The 18,251-nt window shown below is 35.3% G+C and overlaps 1 protein-coding gene across 1 annotated transcript in view; it reads right to left on the minus strand.

Moving 5' to 3' along the window:
- SYT16 (synaptotagmin 16) overlaps nt 1–9,951 on the minus strand; it is a 93,717-nt gene extending 83,766 nt beyond the window's left edge. The window contains exon 1 of the mRNA XM_047079921.1: nt 9,429–9,951. Within this exon, the coding sequence (XP_046935877.1) occupies nt 9,429–9,951 (523 nt within the window). The remainder of the gene's footprint in view (nt 1–9,428) is intronic.
- Between the last annotated feature and the right edge of the window lie 8,300 nt (nt 9,952–18,251).

Below are 18,251 nucleotides of genomic sequence, written 5' to 3' on the forward strand. Positions count from 1 at the left end.
AGACCATCAGGGGAGGGGCAAAATTATTGAGAAGGCCCTAACCCTGTGACACAGGGACATAAGAACTGCCTAAAATAGGCTGCTCCAAAACAGCAGAAAACAGAAATTTCCAACACAACCACACCACATTAGCAAATACCAAGTAATATAGAAGAAAGAAGTCTCCTTAAGGAGAGGGACAAAAGCCTAAAGAGAGAGACACTTTCTGAGGCACAGGCAAAAAGAGGAGACTCAAGGCTGAAGATAGAGCAGATTTTCACAAAAATCTGTAGAAAACAAGCCCCTACCCTAAACACAATGTAATAATAGAGAATTTTGAAGCCTATGTAACACTGAGGTTAACAATAACAGCAAAACCCATACCCAGATCAAATTCTGACTAAATTGACCCAACCTTCTCCCAGCATTAGAAAAGGCTAATGTTTTTTTCAATATATTAAATTTATTGTCAAATTGGTTTCCATACAACACCCAGTGCTCAGCCCAAAAGGTGCCCTCCTCAATACCCATCACCCACCCTCCCCTCCCTCCCACCTCCCATCAACCCTCAGTTTGTTCTCAGTTTTTAAGAGTCTCTTATGCTTTAGCTCTCTCCCACTCTAACCTCTTTTTTTTTTACCTTCCCCTCCCCCATGGGTTTCTGTTAAGTTTCTCAGGATCCACATAAGAGTGAAAACATACGGTGTCTGTCTTTCTCTGTATGGCTTAAGAAAAGGCTAATCTTACTTCCAGATGGAAATACTATTTCCTTTCCCTACCTATGGTGTTTGATTTGAATCAAAAATTACAAGACAAGCAAAATAAAAAGAAAGGAAAAATATACCATCGAGAGACAAAGCAATCAAAAAACCCAAACTCAGAGATGACTCAGATGTTGGAACTACCAGACAGGAAAGTTAAAGTAACTATAATTAACATATTAAAAGTCATAGTGGGAAACGGGGGAACATGCATAAACTCATATGAAATTTCAGCAAAGAACACTGAAATTATTTAAAAAAATTTTTTTTTACATTTATTTATTTTTTGAGAAACAGAGTGAGACAAAGCGGGATAGGGGCAGAGAGAGAAGGAGACACAGAATCTGAAGCAGGCTCCAGGCTCTGAGTTGTCAGCACAGAGCCTGACGCGGGGCTCAAACCCACTGACCGTGAGATCATGATCTGAGCTGAAGTCGGATGCTCAACCGACTGAGCCACCAGGCGCCCCTGAAATTATTTTTTAAAGTCAAATCAGAATGCTAGAAATAAAAATATATGGTAACAGAGATGAACTCATCATCAGACTTTCAGTGGACTCGTCATCAGACTTAACACAAAGAAAGTAAACTTGTAGATGTCATTAGATTGTACCACCTAAACTGAAGTACAAAAAGGGAAAAAAGAGTGAAGGGAAAAGAACATTCAAGAGCTGTGAGACGGTATCAAAAGGTCTAATATTTGTGCAATTGGAATACTAGAGAGAGGAGCAAAAAGAATGTATTAGAAGCAATATTTGTAGAGATGGTGGCCAAGAATTTTCCAGAAGTAATGAAACTCACTAAACTACAGACACAAAAAGATCAGAGAACACCAAGACAAATCAACACCAGAACACACACACATACGGACACATGCACACACACCCCTAGATATAGCTGCTGAAAACCACAGATAAACACAAAATCTTGAAAGTATCCAATAGAAAAAAAAGATACATTACATGCAGAAGAACAAAAGTAAGAATTACAGCATACTTCTCATATGAAAACTATGCAAGCCATGAGACAGTGAAATGACAACCTTAAAGTGCTGGGGAAAAAAATAACTGTCAACTCAGAATTCCATACTTAGCTGAAATCTATTTCAAAAATAAATATTTTTCAGACAAACAACTAAGATAATTCATTAGCAGCATATACGCCTAAGCTAAAGACTTCAAATAGCATAAATGAGGCAAACATTCTTATTTTAATCAGAGAGACAACCAATCTAGAGACAACCATCTAAAGCAAAACAGCATCAATGTATTGAGTATTTCTTTCATGTATAAAAGTAAAATGTATCACAATAAAACAAAGGACTTGAGGGAAAAATTGGGAATATACTGTTGTAGCATCACTAAACTATACCTAAAGCAGTAAAACATTTTTTCAAGGTAGAGTGCAATTAAAGATATATGTTGTAAATCCTAGCATGACCATTAAACATTTTTTAAAAAGATACATAATTTTTTAGTTAAAAAAAAAGAGATATAAATAATGAGCCCAGAGTGGAGAGGAAATGGAATCTTAAAAATAGTCAATTCAAAAGAAGGCAGAAAAAAAAAATAGGATGAAAGAAATGAAGAATAGGTGAAACAAATAGGAATAATCTAATGACAGATTTTATTTCAACAATATCAAAAATTACATTAAATATAAACAATTAAGACAAACAAAACAGTGAAAAAAAAGACCAATTAACTGAAAATTTGTTAGGTTGGATGAAAAAAAAAAAAGACCCAATTTTATGCCATGCACAAGAATACCACTATAAATATAAAAATAAATTTAAAGTTAATGAATATACATGTCAACACTAATCAAAAGAATATTGGGAGGCTCCTGGGTGGCCCAGCCGGTTGAGCTCAGGTCATGATCTCACAGCTCCTGAATTTGGGCCCCACATCAGGCTCCATGCTGACAGCTCAGAGCCTGGAGCCTGCTTCAGATTCTCTCTCTCTCTGCCCCTCCCCTGCTCATACTCTGTCTCTCTCTCTCAAATATTACCAAACATTTTAAAAAAATTAAAACAAAAAAAGAACACTGGAGGGGCACCTGGGTGGCTCAGTTGGTTAAGTATCATATTCTTTTTTTTTTTTTTTTTAATGTTTGCTTGAACCCATGAACCAAGAGATCATGACCTGAGCTGAAATCGGAAGCTTAATAGATGGAGCCACCCAGGTGCCCCAAGTATTGTACTCTTGATTCTGGGTCAGGTCATGATCTCACGGTTGGTAAGATCAAGCCTCACATCAGGCTCCCTGCTGACAGCACGAAGCCTGCTTCCTCTTCCTCTCTATGCTTCTCTCTCTCTCTCTCTCACTCAACACATAAATAAATAAATAAATAAATAAACAAACAAACAAACATTTAAAAAAAGAAAGAGCTGGAATAGTCATATTAATATCAAAATAGACTTCAGGGATAAAAAAGGTGTATTACATAATGAGCAAAAAGTCAATCCATCAAGGAAGCACATATTTCTACAATGTATATGGAATTAATAACAGGGCTTCAAACTACATGAAGCAAAAACTGCTAGAACTGGAAAGAAAAATAGCCAAATCCACAAGAAGAGTTAGAAACTGCAATACTTTTCTCTCAGTAATCCAGACAAAATCAGTTGGCAAAATCAGTGGATAAAATAAGTATATAAAAAAAAATCTGAGAAAAACATCCTCAAAAAACGTGAAGTAATTTATAGAACACTGTGCCCAACAACAGCAAAATACATAGTCTTTTTCAAGTACATAGGAAACATTCAACAAGTCAGAACATATTCAGAACGATAAAACAAACTTTAATTAAAAAAACCCACAAAATTATATAAAATATATACTTAGACCATACTGAATTAAACTAGAAATTAGTAACAGAAACTTATCTAAAATATTTCCAATATTTGGAACATAACCAACATACTTTTAAGTAAACCACGTATCAAAAAAAGTCAAAGGGAAACGAGAAAATATTTTCTAATGACAAGTTATTAATAATTATTGGATGCACATAAAGCAGTTCTTATAGGGAAATGTATACATTTAATAATTATATTAGAAAAAAGTAAGAACAAATTATAACGAAAGCAAGCAGAAGAAAATAATAAAGATAATAGTAGAAAGCAATAAAATCAGGAACAGAAGAACAATCGAGAAAAATTAATAAAACCAAAAACTAGTTCTTTGGAAAAAAAGATATATAAATTAGATAATAATTTACTCGGACAGACCACACCCTCTGCAAAATATGAAGACAAAAATCACCAATATCAGGAAATTTAAAACATTTAAAAGATAGCAAGGAAACACTATGTCTATAAATTTAACAACATAGATGACATTTTAAAAATTCTTGAAAAACACAAACTGCATAAAATCACTCAAGAAAAAAGACATATAACTTGAATAATCCTATACATACTAAAGAAACTGAATTTGTAGTTGAAAATATTCCCCCTCCCCATCTCTACTTCTCAACACACAAAATTCCTGGTTCAGATGGGTTCGCTGGAAAACTATAGAAAACTTCTGAGAAACAAATAATGCTTGTTTAATTCAAATTTTTCTAGACTACAGGAAAGGAAAAATGTTTCAGAATTCATTGTGAATTCATTGTGAGGCCAACATTATCCAGATACCAAAACTACACAAAGAGTACAAGAAAAGAAAACTACTATCCCTACTATCCTAATGAAGGCCTACTATCCCTAATGAAAACAGAAGGAAAACAAAATCCTCAACAAAACAATGGCAAAACAAATCCAGCAATACATGAAAAGAACAGTACCATGATCAAGTGGATTTTATCCTGGGTATGCAAGACAACTTCAACACTCAAAAATTAATCAGTGTAATTCATTTCAACAGACTAACCAAGAAAGATCACATAATCATCTCAATATTTGCAAAACAGCATTTTACAGAACTCCTTTTTGATAAAAACTCATAGCAAACCTATAGAAGGGAACTTCTTCAATAAAATAAAGTGCATCTACAGATACCTACACCTAAATACTAAGTAATAGTGAAAGACAAAGCTTTTCTAGTAAGCTCAAGATCAAGGCAAAGATATCCATTTTCATCACTCTTATTCAACAGAGTGCTCAATAGAGCATAATCAGTTAAGATAAATCAATAACAGGGATATTGGGAAGGAAGAAATAAAACTGTCCTTTTTCCCACTAATTGTATTATTTTCTATGTAGAAAATCCCAAAATACCTACAAAAAACAATTAGAACTAACAGTGGGTTTAGAGAGATTGCAAAATATAAGGCCATTATACAAAAGTCAATGGCATTTTTACATACTAGCAAGCAGCAGTTTTAAATTTAAAGTTTTAAAAGTATTCTTTACAAAAGCATCCCCAAAGAGGAAATACTTAGGTATAAATCTAACAAAATATGTATGAGACCCTTTATGCTGGAAACTACAAAACAGATGGAAAAAATTCCAAGCACTAAATAAAGCAATATACCATGTTCATGAATTGAAAAACAAATATTATCAACATATCATTCCCTCCAAACTGATCTGTGGATTCAACACAATTCCAATCAAATTCCCAGCATAATTTTTTAATCAAAAGTTTATTCTAAAATGTATATAGGAATCAAACCACAAAAGACTCTTAATGATAGAGAACAAACTGAGGGTTGCTTGAAGGGGAGGTGGGTAAGGGGATGAGCTAAATAAGTTATGGGTATTAAGGAGGGCACTTGTTAGGATGAGCACTGGAAGTTATATATAAGTGATGAATCACTAAAATCTACTCCTGAAACCAATATTACACTATATGTTAACTAACTAAAATTTAAATTAAAATGATAAAAAAATAAAAATTAAATGGAGAAGCAAATATAACCAAAACAATGTTTTAAAATAATAAAGTTGGATGGCCCACACTACCTGATTTCCAGACCTATTATAAAGCTATAGGAATCAAGGGTACCTGAGTGGCTCAGTCAGTTAAGCATCTGACTCTTGATTTCAGCTCAGATCATGATCCAAGGGTCATGGGATTGAGCCCCACATGGGGCTCCACACTGGGCATGGGGCCTGCTTAAGATTCATTCTCTCTCTCTTTCTTTCTTTCTCTCTCTCTCTCTCTCCCCTCCTCCTCCTCCTCTCTGCTGCTCTCCCCTGCTCACATGCTTTCTCTAAAATTAAAAAAAAAGTTATAGGAATCAGGACAGTGTGATATTAGAGAAAGAATACAAATATAGATTATTGGGAAAATATAGAGTCCAGCAATAGACCCACTCATGTATAGATAATATATTTCTGACAAAGATCCCAAAGCACATAATGGAAAATAAACATTTCAACAAATGAGATAGGAATAATGGACATCTATATTGAGGGTGGGAGGGAAACACTTTCATCCATACTTCATATCATATTTAAAAATTACCTCAAAATGTATATCCCTAAATGTAAAACCCATATCTCTAAAATTTCCAGAATAAAACACAGAAAAATGTCTTTGTAACCTTAGGCTATACAAAGATTTCTTAAATATGATAACAAAAGCACAATTCATAAAAATAAAAAACTTGATGTAATTAAGAATCTCTGTTCTTCAAGGGACACCATTAAGAGAAGGAAAAGACAAGCCACAAAACTGGGAGAGAATATTTGTAAATTGTAGACCAATAGAAAAGATCCAGAAAAGTATCTCATACTCCGAATATAAACATAACACTCAAGTCTTGAAGATTAAAAAGCAGTTCAATAACAGTGGGCAAAAGATTTGAAGACTTTACTAAAGAAGCCACACAGATGATAGATAACTGCATGAAAAGATGCTCGAAGTCATTAGTTATTGGGGAAATGAAAATTAAAATCAAAACAAGAGTTAAAACCTATGAAAGGCCTTGAGATTTTATCCTACTTGCACACTAACAACTTTGCCTGCTACAATTTTTATGGATGTTGGCAGAAGACATAAGACTTGAGTCAGAGACAAAGGATGTTTTATTACAGCACCACATACAACATGAACATCACATTCACGTCAGTCCCCCACTCTCCAAGTACTACGGGGGCGATGCAGAGGCAGGCTCAGATAGATGCCCAGCATGGAAGCCATGTCACAGCCAAGGAAGACCCAGCTTGTGAAATCTCTACCATTTGCAAGCAAATCTGCCTAAGTTTTGCCCTGAAGAGAGACATTATCTTTATTAGCCTGAAAGGCAAACAAATCTTCTCTCTGCTCTGAAGAGAGATGCTATCTCTATCTTCCAAGGCTCTTTGTCATACAAACATCCTTGAAAAGATAGTCTAAAATAAGAGGCTGTTTGTGACTTTGCTCATAGGACAGACTGGAGACCAGAGGAGAGTGATCTCCCAATAAGAGCTATCAGTACACACCTGTGAGAATGGCTGAAAAACATTTTATGATAACACTATGGTAAAGTGAAAATGAGTGACTACATTAATTTTGGGAATGTGAAGTGGTATTCAGCTAACAGCAGAATTTCTTAAAGTTAAACGTATACTTCCCATATGACCTACTCCTAGGTAATGAAAACTTACATTTGCACCCAAACCTGTTTCGCAAATGTTTATAGCAGCTTTATTTACATTGCTAAAAACTGGAAACAACCCAAATATCCCTCAACTGATGAATGGATCAACAAACTGTGGTGCATTCATGCAGTGGAATACGACTCAGCAATTAAAAAAAAAAAAAAAGAAGCAGCAAACTACTGAAACACACAGCAACATGGATGAATCTCAAATGCATTACTGTAGGCACATAATAAAAGAAGCCAGATTCAAAAGGCTACCATCTGCATATTTCCATTTATATAGCATTCTGGAGAAGACAAAATGATAGAAAGAAAATGTACCAGCAATTTCCTGGAGCTGGTGGTAGAGAAATGAGTACAAAGGGACTTGGGGGAATTTTTTTTGAGGTGATGGAATGGTTTATACCTCAGTTGTGGCAGTGGTTACAAGACTGTGTATTAAAACAGAGCCATATACTAACAAGGATGAATTTTACTATATGCAAATTATAACTTGAAAAAGGGAGAGGAAAAAAAAGAGAAATAATATGTATAAACTCTCGAATTGGACTTCCTGAGCTGTGCCTCTTTCTAAATATGGATCTTGGGTATATTCTCAAGTTCTCTAAGCATAATCTTCTCAACTGTGATGTGAGAAAAATAATAGTATCTATATCTTAGAGTTGTTAGCTTACCTTGTTGTAATGATGTTCCATCATTAATTATTATTTGGTGTCCTATTATATACCTAGCATTATGCTTGAAGTTGGGGATACAAAAATTAATCTATGATGTGGCTCCTGCCTTCTGGGAGGCTATGATCCACAGAATAAACATCCCCTGAATAAACCAATAAACACATTGTTTTACTGCCGTTAGATTATTACAACAATTACACAAATTTTAAAAATCCAATTTCAAGCAACTATTAAGCCAAATTCATGTTAATCATTTTAAATACAGTTCAACTTTAGCAAGAATTTTCTAAATTAGGAATAGAAATTTCAAGTCAAATCTAAGAAATCCTATTGGTTGCCCAGATGTTTCTAAAATTATCTCTACAGATAATTTTTAAAAGCTTGAAATTGAATTTATTTATAAGTTTGTCATATTCAGAAAGAATATCAGCCTCCCTTGTTTTTACCAATTTATTCTAGCATTTCAACATTAATTTAAGTAAGAGTATCAAGAAAGTACTATAAAAAGAATATGAAATTATGTTTCCTCATTTTCTAAGATTTCATGTATCTGGATAAAATGTTTCCTTAAAAAGATAAAACTAAGAGGAATCACTGAAAATGGATGAAGAGGCTGTGAAGTATTCCAGAAAAGTCTGCTTCCCCCAAAAAGAAAGGAATTAGTGACATCACCTTTAAGTCACATAAAAGATCCAAGAATCTTGGTGATATATGTATGCATTACAAGCACACATCACATATACACACCCAACACCTTTCTTGGCCTGTCAGGTACCTCAGTCCCTCAACCAAGTCGAATGTTCTTACTTCAGGCTTAGAGCGTTAGAAACATGAGAAATTCATGCCAGGACATACTATAGCTACTTTTACAGAGTTAATTACATTTTCACTATATTCAACATATCTGACAGGATAAAGCTCTAAAGACAGTTTGTTGTAAATGTGTCCTTTCCACTCAGGGCTTAAAGAAAATCAAGCTATTCTTATTTCAGAGATTTCCTATCTACTGTCATCTCACATCACGTCTCAGTGAAACGCTGTGAAAAGTGTTCTTGGAGTGTTATCAACTAAAAATTTTGCAACAAGTATGGCTTTTTGCACAGGATTTCACACCGAATAATATAGTAACATCTAGAGATTCCTAACCAAGTGAAAAAAAGAGAACATTTTAAAAGATCGTTTAAAAAGCATGACATATGCACAAGGGCTTCTCAAACAGAGCCCACAAACTTGTTTTCACCATTTTGCTTGCTCTGAACTATTGTTCTGGAGTATGGAACCCACAAATACAGATCTCCCAACGTTTTATACATTGAAAATATTCCTAAGGAGTATACCTCTCAATAAGAAGCCAGTATGTGGAAACGTTTAAAGAGAGAGAAAAATAAAATTCATATGATAACTAAAACAAGTCAAAATAAAATTTGTAGAAATGTCCTTTGGCAGAACCCAGAGAAAATAATCACTGGCTACCTTACCTTGCATTTTTCCATTAACATTTTCTAAAATACCAGAGAGCTGGCTGTCAAAGCTGTGCTGAAGACCACTTCTTTGCTTTTCAAGGTGACGTTGTTCCTCAGCAATAGAAGAGACCATATGTGGTGGCTTTTGGTCATCAAGGGTCTGACTGGGCCACTGGGACATTATGGAACAGGAGTCCTTTTCAGGTTGGCTAAGTCTGGGGCTTGAACTTTGAGCAGAGTCCTGCAAATCACTATTACAACAGGAGAAATGATCCACTTCAAGAAACAAGGGATTTTCATCCTCTTGACGCCAATCATTGCCTTGTTCTTCATCTTCAAAGTAAGCTTCCTGAATCTGAATATCATCTAAGTCCTGGTCTAGCTTTTCACTTAATTTAGAGTCTTGCTTGTTTAAGTTAACCAGCGAAGCAGATAACATATCTCCTGCTTGCTGGAGAGCTTCATAAACCCGGGATATCCAGGAAGAGAGAGGCTGGAAGAAGTTCTGACCATCCTGGGATGCCATGGCCAACACCATGGCCAGCTATCTGATGTCTACAAGTCCACTTGTTCAGTTCCTTCAGTACTCTGGACTTAATGTGAACTACAGAATAAGCATGATGACAAATTAAATTGGAGATCTCTTAATGGCTGTGAATAGTTCACTCTCAAAACTTCTCAGCTGAAACAGAGGAAAGAAATACTTACACCTATTAAAGTAACAACCTCAGACCCATTACCAGATAACCTATAATCAATGTCAAACAACATTTGGAGACAAAAAGAGATCATCATTGAAGTCTGAAAGTAGCTAAGTAAAAATGACTGTGGAAATCTAAATGTAGATTATTTCAATGCCTATTCACCTACTCAGGCATGTGCAAAACTTCCATCAGCAGTAATGGGCTCTATTCATGTGGACTGAGAGAAGTCTATCCCCATAGACCATACTTAACAATGTGAAAAGGATAAATGAATCTTCATTAAGAGGCAGTTGGACATGACATTTCAAAATACAAGAAAGGTTGGATGCTTCATCTACGAACCTGCAGATCCCAGTGAGCAGGCTAATAAGCATCTCTGCTTCATGACACAAAGATTTATCCATTCAAAGGAGATGTGTGTCTGGAATTAAAAAGCTTTTAACAGATCTTAAAGTAAGATTTTATATTTTTGTGCAATTTCTAGAAATCATTTATATTCTTGGGGAGCAAAGAACTACTGCAAAACAGAGTGGCAAGTGGAGTATGCAGCTTACTGGAGACATTATCCTCACATCTGGTTGCCTTTGTCTGTGTTCCAGCCTCCCCAAGACATCCCTCTACAGCCTGCAAGACTCCTGAGAGACCTTCCTTCCCATAAGATTCACAACCTGAAGGAGGGGGCTATAAGGACATCAACATAGCAACAGGGCACAACGAAGATTCTAGAGCTAAACATCTATACTTTTATACACATGCATGCATACAAACATATACATAAATTCATATACATATGTATGTGTATTGTGTGTATATATATATACACACATATATATGTGTATATATGTGTGTATATATATATAGTACATATATATGTGTGTATATATATACACATATATATATGTGTGTGTATATATATACACACATATATATGTGTGTGTGTATATATATAGTGTATATATATACACATATATATATTCATATATATATACACACACACATATATATGTATATATGTGTATATATACATATATATGTGTGTGTGTATATATATGTGTGTATATATACATATATATATGTGTGTGTATATATATATATGTTATTTATTTATATATATGTGTGTGAATATTTATATATATCTTATTGCCCTAACAATGCTCATCAACAGCTCAGGATGAACGCTATAAATGATGGCAGAGCCTAAATTCACTGATCATGCTTAACTACCCCATCTCTTCTATAGCAATAGCTTCCTTCTGACTCAGTCTACCAGCACTCCTGTATATTTCAGTCTTCTTGACCTCAGGCTACTGCAATTGATAGGATTGCCTACCTTCTCCTAAAATTTTCCTTCTAGCTTTTTTTTTTTTTTTTTTTTTTTTTTAGTTTTTGTAATAGCCATTCATACATGCATTGATTCATCAATAAACAATACTCATCACCTGGGAGAGCTGATCCATCCAATAAGGCTCAACATTTTTGTATACAAAATATACATCTCCAGCCCTTAGCTCAATCCCTCTATACAGGTTTGTGTCCCTGGTTATCTAAGCTAGTGGTTCACAAACTTTGTGGGAGAATAACCCGGTAATCTAATTAAAAAAAAAAAAAAAAAAAGTCTCAGACTGGTTGAAGGAATACACCCTGGATCTTTTTATTTTTGTCAAGTTTCTCAGGTGACTCTGACACACACCAAAGTTTGAGAGATGCTGATCTGAGGAAAGAGCGACACTTGGGGGTCTCACCAAAATCTCAAATTCAGCCGTCAAAACTAGCACATAACTTTTGCTACTATAAGGGTTCAACACCATAGACTCACATCTGTGACTTTCTCTCTTCACCTCTGCTCCCTTACATTCCTAGTTCTGCTAGCTTTAGGTCTATGAAGACTCTTCCATTATGTTTGTAGAGTGATCACTTTTCCTACACTCTAATCTTCCCAGATATTACATACCTAGTTGGTTTCCGTCTCAAATCTTCTCCAGCCTCAATCCATCCCTTGAGGTTTGCTCACCATAACCTGACCTTCAATCAGGTCTATTGTCTGTCTCCTCCCCTAGAATAGATATTCCTAGAGGGCAGGGACTGTAGGTTTTATTCCCTAGCTTATCCACAATGTCTAGAAGTGTGCTAAGTATGTAGTCAATTCTCAAGAAATGAACTAATGAGTGCTATTTAATATTGTGCCTAGAACAGTGTGTAGCATAAAGTGTGTACTCAAATTCACTAAATTGATGAATAGACCTCAGAATTGTTGAAAACATCTTAACATCACCACACAAATCCCCTGCAGGGTATTATAAAAGTGTTCTTTCAGCATTTCTTCCACTCCATTTCACCACCCACACAGTTTTTGTTTGTTTTTCCTCCACAAATATTGTGCCTCAGTTGTGCTTCAGATGATCACAGACCTAGAAAGTTCCCTGAGAAATCACTGGGTTTAGCTTCTAACACTGTCTTTCAGTACTTGAAACGTTTTAAGACACAGATTGCATATCTTCCTTAATAATCCTTTCTATTGTTTTATTACACAGAGAAAACTTTATTTTCATATTCAATCCAAAATCTTTTAATTTAAGCCAGGGTTTTCTCATCCAATCTTTGAACTAGTAATAGCCTCTGTTCTTTTTTTCCCACAAAATAGGTTTATTTTAGAAATTTTAGGGAAAAAAGATAAGCAAAAATAAAAGAGGTAATAAGGCATAGTCTCCATCACCCAAAGATAACCAGCCTTTTATTCTACGTCCATAGGATAATTTTTTACACATATAATTCATTGTCAAGTTAGCTTATATACAGAGTATACAATGTGCTCTTAATTTCAGCATAGATTCCCATGATTCATTACTTACATACAACACCCAGTGCTCATCAAAACAAGTGCCCCCCCAATGCCCATCACCCATTTTCCCCTCACCCCTGCCCCCCCCCATCAACCCTCAGTTTTTTCTTTGTATTTAAGAGTCTCTTATGGTTTGGCTCCCTCTCAATTTCTAACTACTTTTTTCCTTCCCTTCCCCCATGGTCTTCTGTTAAGTTTCTCAAATTCCACATGAGTAGAACCATCCACGTTGTTGCAAATGTAACAGCCCATGTTCTGGGTCTCATATCTCTTTCTTTTGTAATCTCTGTCTATCAAAGCCTCTAGGCAATTTTTCTAAAAAAAATAAAGCTTATATCACTCCCCTAGTTTAAAAGGAAAATCAAAAAAGAAACCCTACTGAGGTTTTCCTATTACTTATAGTGCAGAATTTGAGCATTGGCAGCCCATCTGTCAAAATCACCAAACTCTGTGTTTATTGATGCAGAGTTCTTTAAAAATTAATTTTGATGCCTCCAATTCACTACAGTCCTCATCTCTCCCTGTTATATGTACCTACTTGCTTTATTCATTTTTATGTAGCCTGCCTGACCCCCTGGAAGCATCTGAATTTTTAAGTCCTACCCTATAGGATAAAGTTCACATTCTTTACTATGGCATACAAGAGAAGAGATGCTCAAAAAATGAACAATCAGGGGTGCCTGGGAGACTCAGTCAGTTAAGCATCTGACTCTTGATTTCAGTTCAGGTCATGATCTCATGGGTTCGTGAGTTGGAGCACTGGGTAGGGCTCTGAGCTGGGTGTAAGCCTGCTTAAGATCCTCCCTCCCTCCCTCCTTCCCTCTCTCCCTCCCTCCCTCCCTTTCTCTTTCTCTCTCTCCCTCTCTCTCTTCCTGGCTCACATGCATGCTCTCTCTTATCCAAAATTAAAAAAAAAAAAAAAAAAAGAACAATCAGCACTACCTAACTAACCTTAGTACTGGAGGGGTCCTAGAGACCTCCTGTAAGTTGCCAACTCTAACTGATGAATCACTGGATGTGAGGACTTCTGGGAGGTGGAGTCTCAGATCAGTGGCTATTTATCAACCAGTTTGGAAGTATTTCAATTGCTTCACAACTCACAAAGCCATCCCTCTTGTCCTGACAGAATGTCTAGCTCTGTATGAGCTGTTCCCAATAACACTGCCCCACAGTGATAACTTGGCTATTCTTCACCACCCCTCATTGTAAAGTCCTATGTTCCAGTCACACTAACACACTAAGCATTTGTCATAGTAACTGTGCTCTTCCCTGACTTCTGTTTGCTCTGCCCAGATGCCTTCTCTCCCTGGCCTGCCTGGGAGATACTTACTCATTCTTTACAATGAAACTCCTATTGCATATGTCAACACTTCTACAGTCAAAGGTGTGGCCTCTGAGTACTTTAAATGTGTCTTTATGATGTAAGTTTTCACTGGATATGGTAATTATTTGTCAATCTTCCTCTTCCAATGGACACTATTTAGAATTAATAATTCTAGGACCCACACAGGGTAAGGGCTCTTTATCTAATGTTTGCTATGTGAATGAATGAATGAATGTTACTAATGAACAATTTTCTTCATCTATAAAGTGGAGTTAACTCACTAGATAACCCTTAATAGTTCCTTTCTGCTTTGAAACCCAAGAATTTACCAGTGTGGGCCAAAAAGCATTATAATATTGAGCCTGGATATATTCAGCATTAAGTTGCCTTTTCAAAGATTGGTTCTGTACCTTTGTCAATAACCACTGTCAGATGATTTTGGAGCAATTAGAAAGGGGCCAAATATCCAATATCCATCTATATATTAAACAGTGTCCAATTGTTATATTCTACAATACTAAAAAAGAAAGGGCACCTAAAGCTGGAACATGAAAAATTACCTACTTAGCAACACTGGAGACATTTCATTTTATACTAAAGCAGTATAAAGCCAAAAGAACTAAGTGCTAGCAGAGTAACCAGGGAAATATCTTTGTTTCTTGGGTAAATCTCAACTAGCTTGGTAGAGCACACCAAAGGTAATAGCAGATGTATACCTCGTATCCTAGTTCTTCAGGAACTTTCTTACAGCTGAAAAGACAAACTGACGTGTGGTGTCACAATAATTATTTTTAAACACATAGGAAAAGTAGTAAAGAAAAGACAGTCCAGGTCCTTGGATTAGAAGGAAAAATACAGATAAAGTCTGTGGTATCTGAGAAGGCTCACCATTCAAATTGAAAGTTCATGATACTTCATTATTCCAAGTATTAAAAAAAAAAAAAAGGTATGTGTGTGTGTGTGTAACATAAAAGCTCCTACCATAAACATAATCAAGGCTAGTTTACAGCTTCTCAAAATACTCAGAATAAACTGGCAATCTAATAAAGAATTAGTTAACAACCAACTCACAGGAATAAAAGGTCCAGCATAGGGAATATAGTCAATGATACTGCAATAGCATTTTATGGTGACAGATGGTAGCTACACTTGTCGTGAGCATAGCATAATGTATAGAGAAATTGAATCATTATGTTATACACCTGAAACTAATGTAACATTATGTGTCAACTCTACTCAAAAAAAATTTTTTTTTAATTTTTTTTCAACGTTTTTATTTATTTTTGGGACAGAGAGAGACAGAGCATGAACGGGGGAGGGTCAGAGAGAGAGGGAGACACAGAATCGGAAACAGGCTCCAGGCTCCGAGCCATCAGCCCAGAGCCTGACGCGGGGCTCGAACTCACGGACCGCGAGATCGTGACCTGGCTGAAGTCGGACGCTTAACCCACTGCGCCACCCAGGCGCCCCCCAAAAAAAATTTTTTTAAAGAATTAGTAACAACCAATAAATAAAAGTGAAAGGAAAACCATTGATATATTCCTAGGGCTACATTACATTTCTTTAAATAGCATTTTAATTAGAATTTTTCTCTATTAATTTTAATTATAAAAGTGTTTAATTAAGGTCATTTTAAACATAGGAAGTAACTAAACAGTAAAGAGTTGTTTCTGTAGGGGGGGAAACTATCAAATTCCTGAGTCATATGCTTTGTCATGTATTTTGACCATCCTCACCAAGGGTAATTGTGAGCAGAAAAGGAGTGGTTCCATACCCAGAATAATAATGCTCACGGTCCTTTAAAGGCTGTTAGTTAAATCTTTCTGACCCCATTTTCTATCTAATGACAGATGTTTGGAGGGAGGGAGGAAAGCTATCACCTAAGAAGAAATACTGGCTTCTGGGAGATATGCCTTAAAAATGGATGTTATTTTGGTGAAAGAAAATGTGGAAGTCTGTATGCGTGTGTGATTTTTAAAGGATTATGAGCTCCTGGAGAGAGTCAAACACATTCTGGGAGAAAAGAAAATGTTTCCAATAATATGGTCCCCAGGTAACCTAGCCCCAAATCAAAATCTTACACAAGTTCATCTATTGAAGTGTGTTAATGTTTAGCCATTTTTAATGGAGAAATCACCTTGGAAAGTCTACTCTTCTTATTTTCTACCAAGATCAGTAGGGCAGTCATAAATAAAAGTCAAGAGTACTGGAATGGTGAAATAGATGAAGGGGATTAAGAGGTACAAACTTCGAATTGTAAAATGAGTAAGTCACAAGGATGAAAAGTACAAGTTAGGGAATATAATCAATAATAAATCAATAATACTGTAATAATGCTGTATGGTGACAGATGGCATCTACACCTACCAAGGTAAGCACTAGATAATGTAAGAATTGTCAAATCACTATGTTGTATTAATATACACTGAAATTAATATAACACTGTATGCCAAATATACTTCAATAATAAAAAAAATTTTTTTAAATACTGGGTTTATTCAAAGTGGCTTCTCACAGCCATCAGTTAACTTCCTTGTGTCATCTATTAAATGTGGGTTATTTATTATTGACTTCTTAGAGTGGTCATGAGGCTAATTAAGTCTATAATTTTTATGACAATATGAGCAAGAAAACTTATAAACATGAATAATATATGGAGTCAAAATAAGAACTATAAAATGGGCTGTAATCCATCTTTAAATGATTCAAAAGAGACTACAGGTGTTTTCTGTTAAGAGAAAATTTGTTATGTGGGTAGGAATATGTTTTCTGTTAAGAGAAAATTTGTTATGTGGGTAAAGATGAAATAACTTTTACAGCATTTGTCCAAAATGTTTTCTAAATGCTGGAATCTTAAATATAAAAATGGACTACTGAGGATTATTTATGTAAACAATATGGATATAATACAGCCATATTTTTATTACTGGGGCATGTGCAATACAACAGACCCTTTGCCATTGGGCTTTGGTAGGGGACAATTAGCTTAAAGCTAAATGTGAAATTGCCCTATAATCAAAATATACTTTCATCAGTAGATATTGAGAAAAATGAGACTGCATGAATAAAAGCAATAGCAATGGCTTTGAAATCACACAAAACAAGGCTCAGTGTTGGATAATCTCTCAGTTACACCACGGCATGGGGCAAAACATGTTAACGGGGTGCACCTGTGTCCTCATCTGCACTATGGGGAGCACAACCCCCTGTTTTGAAATTCACTGTGGAAATGAAATTACACAACAGTTCTAAAGCACCTACAACAGAGTCTAGTACACAACAGGCACTTCATATCAGTTATTCATGACTAAAGCCAAATCTGTGACATTTTAGTCTATGTGCTGCTGAAGCGAGCACTAAATCTATTATATTTTAAAAGGTAAAAACATATTAAACTCTTGTAATCCTTTCCCTAATACGCCAAGACCCCAGAAACACAATACTATCATTATAGCTAACATTTGCCAAGAATCTTACAACATGCAATGTTTTCTGACAACTTCTATCAATAAAAACTTTTTGTGAAAGATACTAGCTTTCCCATTTTATAGTTGAAAAAACTGAGGCTTAGAAAGGGCAAGTGATTTGCCTCAAGGTTCATGCTTATAATAAAGAATGGAATTAGCATTCCAATTCTCCTTTGAATTCCAAATTCTTGCTTTAACCACTACTCCAAATCTTCATAAAATGTCAATAAGAAACCTGCAAAATAAAACATGTAAAGGTACTTTCCTCATAAGTGGCCAATGTGAGTTCAAATTCAGGTTTGTTTGACTCCAAAGTCTATTCTCATTTTGTTTCCACTCCACCTTTCCTACCTATTTCACTAATGAAACCTTTAAAAATTAAAATTATTGGGATTACTTTTCCAAAGTAAGTATAATAAAGGTTTTAAAAATTTCTAAACTACTGCTTAAGTTGAGGAAAACTTACTTTTTTTATTTTTTAAATGTTTTTATTTATTTTTGAGA

The sequence above is a fragment of the Lynx rufus genome, unplaced genomic scaffold, assembly GCF_022079265.1.
Source record: "Lynx rufus isolate CCGP_SWC_20201006 ecotype Redwood Valley unplaced genomic scaffold, mLynRuf1.p SCAF_17, whole genome shotgun sequence".
Classification (NCBI taxonomy): domain Eukaryota; kingdom Metazoa; phylum Chordata; class Mammalia; order Carnivora; family Felidae; genus Lynx; species Lynx rufus.